General features: G+C 36.7%; 1 protein-coding gene across 1 annotated transcript; it reads left to right on the plus strand.

Annotated features, from left to right (window-relative positions):
• Positions 1-2,051: 2,051 nt before the first annotated feature.
• LOC124164160 (DNA-directed RNA polymerase II subunit Rpb4) lies at positions 2,052-8,669 on the plus strand. Its single transcript, XM_046541359.1, has 4 exons — positions 2,052-2,158; positions 3,246-3,426; positions 5,239-5,334; positions 8,510-8,669. Exons 1-4 carry the CDS (start codon positions 2,098-2,100, stop codon positions 8,586-8,588), a joined length of 417 nt encoding a protein of 138 aa, XP_046397315.1. The 5' UTR covers positions 2,052-2,097; the 3' UTR covers positions 8,589-8,669.
• The last annotated feature ends 423 nt before the right edge of the window (positions 8,670-9,092 follow it).

The raw sequence follows: 9,092 nt of genomic DNA on the forward strand, positions 1-9,092 counted from the left end.
TTAAAAGGTTTTGTTTTAGTCGATCAATGGTTAAACGTTTAAAATCGTTTTTCCTGCAGTCAGCATGTAAAACGTTTAAAAACGTTCCTGCAGTCTGAGGGTTAAATGCTTCATTCATGGGTGAGGAAATGCACAGCATAAAAATTTATTTAAATAAGTTATACCTGTGTACATCAAGTTTTCCTTTGAAAGCTTCTCTTATGACGACAATAACTGCAACAATGGGCAAGCGGGAAGGAAGTACCAAAGGATAAATTTGGCTGTTTATTATTGCCCAATCAAAAAATATTTAAGTTGGTGATGCACTAACATGAAAAAGGCTTTGGAATGCTAGTAAATTATGAGGTGAAGATTTTCGAGCTAGTGATGGCTTGTTTCTCCCTCTCTTCTAGCTTTAACTGTCTGGGTGGAAACTGTTGTGGTACTTTGTGGGTTCTTGGAGGCTGGCATTTGAGGGTCACGCCTAGAGTGAAGGGGAGATTTTTAAGGTCCAGCTGCTCCTTCCAAGGGTTCGGTCAGCTGGTCAGACGTCATAATTTTGGCAGACTTCCTCCCAAGCCATGTTGGTATTTAAATGTGAAATAAGGGGTTTTTGCTTAATGGGCCAACTGCACACTGGCCAAATATTGCAGTTGCTCTCCCTGGGAAACTTTCCATGGAAATCCTTTGCAAAGGACTCTTCTCATGTCACCCACTGCAGCCTCCTAGTCCAGAGAATGGTTTGAATATCCCAGAACCTCACTCGAGGAACAATCTCCAAGGTGCAGCCATAGGTCCTGCTACACTCCGGCCAGAGCTTAATAAACATCTTCCATAGCCAATGCTTGACTTTCTACTCTTTGGTGGCTAAACCCAATATTCAAGACTTCGGCCTAGCCACCCAGGTCGGAGATCTATATTTGTTATTCTATGCTGCGTTCTGTCTTTCAGGACACAATAGGCTGTCTTGAATGATTTCGTGTATGCCATTACTTTGGGAGAATTCAGGGTGAATTTGGTGAAAAGATAGATGCAACAAGTTAGCAATTGGAAGCTGAGAATAAAATCAATTTTACAGATACCTACTGTTTTTAACATGGATGAAAATGAGCTATTTTCCATGCTATGTCATCTTAATCCCTCTCATTAAAAAATTAGTGGATAGGTGGAAAGGTGATTAGAACGATTGATCAATTGCTTTTGTATGAGTGAGAAAAAGTGTCGCAGATGGTGGTAGGAAAGTCTCTTTGACCAAAATGCTTCAAGAATCTGGACATAGCAAAGCTAGGTGTGTCTTGATATACAAGCAAGGTGTGTATGATTGATAAGATTGTAGTATTAGAAGATAGTAGAGAAATGGTATGTTTTAAAGAGAGGCACCAATTTCTGTGGGGAAAAAAATAACATTTTAACAAAACTGAAATCTCATCCAAAATGGGGTAGCAAAGCAGAAAAAGAAAGGTATGAAGCAGACATGTAAACACCATCTACGTAACAGTTTTCTTTTCATCTAATGTGAATTTGAAAGAAAAGAAAAATATTGAAAAATAAGAACCGAACGTTGCTGATTTCCATCTTGACTTAGTACTTAGTTTATTTTTATTAATTACTCATTTGATCTCACAAACTTTGGAACAGTATCATGCAATACATATCTGTTAACAAAGGGGACAATCACTTTAGTAGTAATGGCAGTTAAGTAGTGTTGACAACTTTAGTAATGAAAGGTAAGAATGTAATCCATCACTTGTCTTGGATCGCTGGGATCCGTTTCAATCAAGGAGATTGGAATATTTTATTTACATTTACAAACCAACCTTGGTTTCAACAAAACCACTATCAAATTCCCGCCAACTTTTCCTGTGGTTCATAGGAAAATGGTTCTGAGACGAAAAAGGGAATTATTTTTAATATTCATTCTATATTACGCCATTATAATAAATTTAAAAAGAGATGAAGAGTATTAAATAATGTTAATTTTTATTAGCTCATTTTCAATTGAAGCGTAGCCTACGTTATTCATGTATATAACGTAGGCTACGATCGTAGGCTACGATTGAAGACGCAATCAGTTGTATGGTTGCACGGCAGGTGGCATCCATGTTTATGTAAACAAAAATGGCGACCGTGGTGAACGACCAGCCGGAGGAAGATGCCGCGGATTTACAATTTCCGAAAGGTGAGGCTTAAAAGTTAATTATTATGTTATTGTCTGATTTATTAAGTTGAAAGTAATTTTTTTATTTTGTTAATGTGCCACTGAGTTCCATATGTCTGTATATTTGACTCAATTGAAGCACCCTCCGTTACCGGTACTTATTTTTGTCCGCTATTTTCTATTTATGCTAGCATTTCCTGTGATATTTTGGGTTTAGTGTGGTCAAGGAGACAATTTTTTAAGGACACTGAATCTGCTGTATCCCTATGAATTACTCAATGCAGCCGTATAGTATAAGACTTCAGTTCTCCGTGAAATACAGTGATTGGTCTAATGTTGTGTACTATTCCATTCAATTTTACCCGTTAAGCTTTTATACTCTGGCCTTTTTCCGCCCGAACTTTACTCTGTTTTCCATTTGCTAGATGCATTTATCATGGTGGTCACTTAAATTGTAAAGAAAGTTAAGGAATTTCAATGTCGGGAAAGTATTGAATTGCGAAATTATGACGAATCTTCTTTGTTATAAAAGCGAATGGATCTTGACAAAACTTTCTTATTTTATGGTATTATCTTATTTTATAATAGTTTTAATTTTGCACATCTAGGGAATTTGGGCCTCCTGAACCATGCTGGTAGCCATTTCAACTATATATTTTTTTATTACTCATTTGATATAACTAATTCAGTAAAAATAAATTCATATGTATCCGTTAACGAGGTGAACTATCACGAGTATTGGCACCTTTAGTGATGAGATAGGTAAATAAACCATCATCTTTCCTGGAGCTCTGAGTTACATCGATCATCAGAATTATACGGAAATTAAAATTCACGTATGAAAAAATCTCCATAACTTATATGAAATATATTTATATCATGCTTATGCCCATTACCATCCTTAATCGTTTTTTTGTCATCTGTAAATGCATTGATATACCCTGAGTTGTTCATCATGTCAACAGTCTGGAAATATGTGAAAATGCCGTGGGAAGACGTGGACTTTCAGTTTGATGTTTGAGTAGCCACCCAGGTCTCTTCTTCGCATAAATCTTTGTAACTCTTTCAATGTTGTAAACATGTTTGTCATTGTTTTCTTTCCTTACAGAGTTTGAAAATGCTGAAACTCTCCTAATATCAGAAGTGTACATGCTTCTTGAACATAGGAAAGCACAAAACGAAAGTGCTGAAGAGGAGCAGGAGCTATCAGAAGTCTTCATGAAGACATCCACATATACTGATCGATTTAGGAAATTCAAGAATAAGGAGACAATTTCTTCAGTGAGAAAGTAAGCTCAAGGAACTTATTTTCATAGCTTAGCACACTAATGATGTATATTTTTTTATTAATTTTCTGATTGATTTATCATTTTGAATGACCTTATGTTAAATGTATGAAAAAATTTAATTGGAGAGGGAGCAATTCCACTGTTTTTTAATCCACATTCATCTCTGAATGTAAATGGAGATTTCACCAATTTGAGATTATTCCCTTCTAAATTAGAAATGTCATAATTTCATAAGTACTCTCTTTTCCTTGCCATGATGGTTGGAAGTCATGGATCAAGTATGCAAAACCCTATGAAAGGTCTAGATGCTATTTTAAAGTGGTGTGAAAGACCTATGCAATTCGTGAGAAATGCACATGAGGGGTTAGACTTTGACTGCCAGGAAAATGATTAAATATTCACTCAGTGAATCTCGTTTGGAAGTGAATTTCAGCCACTGTGAATTAAGGTAAAGGGCATTAGAGATTTTATTTATGAGCTAACATAGCAAATGAAGTAACAGCTGTATTTTATTGACTTTTTCTTTCTTTTAGTCATAATTATTTACATATTTAGTTTGGTGAGGTGAAAGTAGAGCTGATTCCATCTGTCATAGAAATACATAAAATGTCTTCTCTGACAAGTAAGAGAAAGAGTATTGCCTGGTGCTTTCCTGGCATCCTTGCGTCTTGGAATTCCAATAGGGCTCCCAACCAGTTCAATGAGGACATAGCTTCGTAAGTTTTAGAAACTGAATTAGTTTCCATCTTTAGGGCCAATGATAGGGAGACCTGCCTTGGTTCTTGGGAATGAGTTTGACAACTGACTCGGTTTCTGGAATGCCAATAACTTAAGCTTAGCAATAGCTGGCATAGATTCCATTATTGATCAAGTGGGAAAGTGGAGTACATAGTTTTCAAATGTGACTAGGGGAGGTTTTTAATCAAACCATGAATTGAATCCATAGTGTTTCTATTCTGCTTATTCTTAGCTTCTCAGTGTTGATGATTTTCCATTGATGTAAATATGCAATAGTTTTGTCATGATGTGATTGATTATTCACTGCATGCGTTACTGTGGGGTAGATATACGTAGCTGTATCACTTAGGGCCGGTTTTGTAGTACAAGTTTTTTTTGTGCTAGAAAATCAGAGTTAATGTTATCTTCCTCTTAAGGACACCTATTTAACTAAACATTTTTCTGAACTACCTACATATGTACCATGGCCCTTATATACTGGTTACTAATCTCTGGCTCGGGAGTGTTGCCTGAGATTCCGCTTCCACCCCTCACACGCCTCCCCTCAAACACAACTATGGGCACAGTGCGAAAGCATATACCGCCGCCGACAGTGCAGTTAGTTCCATATTTCCCCTAGTGACAGCGCACTGTGCCCATAGTTGTGTTTGAGGGGAGGCGTGTGAGGGGTGGAAGCGGAATCTCAGGCAACACTCACGAGCCGGACTTTGTCGGGAGATTAGCAACCAGTATATAAGGACCATGATATGTACGTATGCCTAAAATTTCAAATATTTTCTAGTCAAGGTAAGGCAGTATCATGCCAGACATGTTCCTGTAAATGATAACCTGGCATTGTAAAACTGGCTCTCAGTGGAGCTATCTTAGAGAGATAATAGTGCATCAGTTACCGTATATGTCTGAATACAGTCACCCCTTTTTTTCCAAAAATGCCTGTGGTGAAAGTAAAGGGGGGGACTATATTCAAACGCATTTTTTTAACTTTTCCCGAAACTGAAGCCTTAAAATTAGGGGGGGAATATATTCGGAGAAATACGGTTGTTAATATTGATCGGAATAAATTTTTTCTTGCAGTCTTTTGATGCAGAAAAAGTTGCACAAATTTGAATTGGCTTCCCTGGCAAATTTGTGTCCAGAAACCCCAGAAGAGGCTAAGTCGCTTATTCCTAGGTATGTTTAAAGTGATTCGATTTAATTTTTTTATATCTCTGGTCGAGGAACTTTTTTATATGCTGATAATGTGTGTAGCACATTCTGCCCTGGTGTATCATAAAAATTTTCTTTCTTGACTTATTGGCTGAGGAATCAAGCCATGCACATAATGACTGGTTATACTAAAGATACTTACTTAAGAGAGTATATAAAGCTTAGAGACACAGTCACAACCACATACTATAAGCTAGAGATACAGTTGCCTTGGGGGTCATACTCAAGGGGGTGATTTGGTGTAGTTTTAACTTTTGTACATTTTAGATTTAGTTTTTGGCACCATTGCAGCTCTATATTGTGTTTAATCAGTGTTTTCTATTTTTGTCATTCGTTGTGCTTAATAAGTTGTATGTAGCATACGAGGTGTGATAGAAAAGTAATGAGACTGATTTTTTACACTCTATAGTTTTTATTTAAAAAAAATTTATCCCCTTCAAACTAGTCCCCTTAGATATATACCTGTGGAGATGTTGTTCCCACTCTTGGTAGCAGCGCTGGAAGTTTTGAAATGGCATGGCTTTTAACTGGTTGGTCACAGTCTTTTGAAAGTTCTCCAGAGTTCCAAAATGATGTCCTATGAGGGCATTTTTCAATTTCAGGAAAAGGAAAAAGTTGTAAGGACTCAAATCAGGTGAATATGGGGGTTTAAGAGCAACAGCATTGCATTTAGAGGTAAAAATTTCACCAATGGAAATGACCATGTGACACAGGGCATTGTCATGGTGAAGCATCCACTTGTCTGCAATGTCTGGTCTCACACGAATCTCTCTTGGCACAAATCTTTCGCATGTTCAAATCGTCTGTCAAAATCTGTTGCACGGTGAAAGTGTTTAAATTTAACTGTTCGCTCATCATTCATAATGTTTAACTACGGTCTGAGCTCACGAGAGTCCTCACACTTTTAACGTTTTCGTTAGTTTTTGAAGTTGAAGGTCTTCCTGAGCAAAGTTCATCTTCAATGTGTTCTCGGCCATCGAAAAATGATTTGTGCCAGCGAAAAACTTGTGCTCTTTATAAGTTATGTTTCCCATAGGCCAGTTTCAACTTTTCAAAAGTCACACTTGCGGATTCACCTAGTTAAACACAATACTTTCTTCCACAATGTTGCTCTAAATTCCGATGCTCCATTTTTGTAACAACAAAAACACAACTTCACTGATGGCACTGTCAAAAATAATGAGTTGAAACTCACACTGAGGAAGTGGAAGAGTTGAACAAATTGGTCTATCTCAGGCCGGTAGACACATCGTTGCCAGATCGCCTACAGTACTGCCGGTCTCATTACTTTTCTCACACACCTCGTAAATCATGTTCTGCTCTCGCTATATATGTACTTTGCGTATATATGTACTTTGCGTATATATGTACTTTGCGTATATATGTACTATTGTTTGCAAACATTCAACCACACTCCACTTAGCCGTTGAATAAGTGGGGCAAATTACTGGAAAAAACTGTATAGAGGGTTGACACACAATGGACAAGAACTTTGGCCCTCACTGAAAGAGCCTAATGTCACTGACAATGAGAGCCAATTGTCAGGCCTTGCAACAGGGCTAGAGTACCTGAAGTCAGACTACATGACAAGATACCCCAGTGGAAACAGTTTGGAGCCTAGGAACCTTGTTTTCATGTTCACACTGATTGGAGTATCTTACGGGCTACCAGTCTCAGTGGTGGCTTCTCCTCCTCTTCTATATTTCGATTTAAGGCTACCCTTTCTTGGAAATGGCTAATTGATGCCACAGACATGGTGAAGATATTCAGTGAATGGTATGGATCCATACTTGGGTTTGAATCCAAATGAATGGAGAATATTTTTACCCTTTTTTTAAAAAATGTTTTTACACATGGGGTTTGCTTTTGCATATAGTACTCAAAGAAAGATATACTGTGTTGTGAGAAAAATTGTATTGTTGCTTTGTGGGAAGAGAGGAGAAGTTAGAATGGAAGGGAATATGTGTCGGTGCAAAGCCATGTAAATCATTTAGTCAAGCCCAAAAAAAGTTTTTGTCAGTCAGTTGTTTGCTTACTGTATTCTTCTGATGATTATAGAGTTCTGGTTATTTTAAAAAATCAATGGATACTGCATAGTTTTTCCAAACCAATGTAGCCTCTTAATCCCTTCTCAGTTTTTTGCAAGGAATGCATTCTGAATGGAGAAATGAAAAGTGAATAAAAAATAATGAAAAATAAGTAAATAAAAAGGAAATTGCTTATCTTTGCTTCCTTCCTATTATTGGCACTAATAATTGAAGAGCTTAATTTTTCATGTCTGTTCAAATGAGTGGTTATTGTTATTTAGGTTTACATGATCTGCATAAATACTGATGGTAAAAAATTGTTACGAAGAGAAAAAGAGGTCATGAATTGCCATTTCACCTAAAGAAGTTATAATGATCACTCCGTCAAAAAAGATGTAAACGATGTCATTTTGAAAGTTTAAACTTAAAATTTAAGTGGTGTTGTACGCATTATTTTTTTTATTTGTCAATGAATTTAATACATTATGCAGTTGCAACTTTGATACTTGTCTATACGGTGGCAATTATGTGAATGCTACTTATGAGTGCTCATGTATTATTTTAGGAAATACAGGATGAAAAAGGAAGCAAAAAATGTGTTAGTGCAGAGAATAAAATCATCAGCATTCATGAAATCATGTATTTAATTAACAAGTAAAAATATTCTGCTTTCGTCTAGATTTTCATACACCTGTGGTTTATGAGCATCCTGAAACAAGTACAGAAATGCTATTATGCAAATTTTGCAAAGTCAAGCTCATTCTTTTTATCAGTTTTCCCTCTTCCCATGTTTTTAATGTTCCCATTTTCATGGATCTCTTCTATCATATTAAATTTCAGCTACGAAGAGGTTTTCCGTAAATTTTGTTGTAAACAATGAAATTTAGTGCAATGCTGGGTGGCCATAGGCCCTCACTTATGCAGTTATTTCCTCTTTCTAAGTTTGAATTGAGTGTACATGGATTCTTTTAATTGGTAAAATAATGCAGAAATCATTAATACCATACTCTATAATGCTGTTTTCATCTAAATTTAAAAACTAAGGATGGCTTCTCTATCTTTTGGTCACTCGTATTTATTTTTGTATTGATGTTGACTTCTTTTATTTCCAGCTTGGAAGGTCGTTTTGAAGATGAAGAACTCCGGCAAATTCTAGATGACATTCAGACCAAGAGAAGCTTGCAGTATTGAAAGTCACGAAATTAACGACAATCCAACTCTTATATTTATATCATTCCTATTTTGTTGAAATATATATTGACTCATTTTGAATACAAAGATACTTTATTGACTCGCTTCCGTCTTATGAAGGTAGTCCTCAAGTAACGGACAATGTGACTTTGGTACATATTTCATTTTAATTAATATACCTAATAGCTATTAATCAGAAGGAGGAGTATGGGCTTTCTCTTACCAAAAATGAATGATGACTTATTGTCTAAGGCCTACCATACACGTTCCGTTCAATTGCACAATTTGGCCGGAGCCTCATTGGTTTCCCGTCCGGCTGACGATCCACCTCAAGGAATCGCCACACACTGTCAGTTCTTCCCTCAGTCCTGAACTGAACAGTCCAGACCTTGAGGCCAAACTGAATGTCTATGGTAGGCCTAAGGGCTACTCTGACGTCAGAAACCACTTATCGCTAGAAGCCGCCATAGTTGCATGGAGTAGTGATAGCAAATACAGATGTTT

This window comes from Ischnura elegans, chromosome 8 (assembly GCF_921293095.1).
Source record: "Ischnura elegans chromosome 8, ioIscEleg1.1, whole genome shotgun sequence".
In the NCBI taxonomy this organism is placed as follows: Eukaryota; Metazoa; Arthropoda; class Insecta; order Odonata; family Coenagrionidae; genus Ischnura; species Ischnura elegans.

Coding starts and splice junctions, on each gene's coding strand:
- LOC124164160 (XM_046541359.1), top strand. CDS start 2,098: ATGGCGACCGTGGTGAACGACCAGCCGGAGGAAGATGCCGCGGATTTA. Junction 2,159..3,245: donor GGATTTACAATTTCCGAAAG/GTGAGGCTTAAA, acceptor CTTTCCTTACAG/AGTTTGAAAATGCTGAAACT. Junction 3,427..5,238: donor ACAATTTCTTCAGTGAGAAA/GTAAGCTCAAGG, acceptor TTTTTCTTGCAG/TCTTTTGATGCAGAAAAAGT.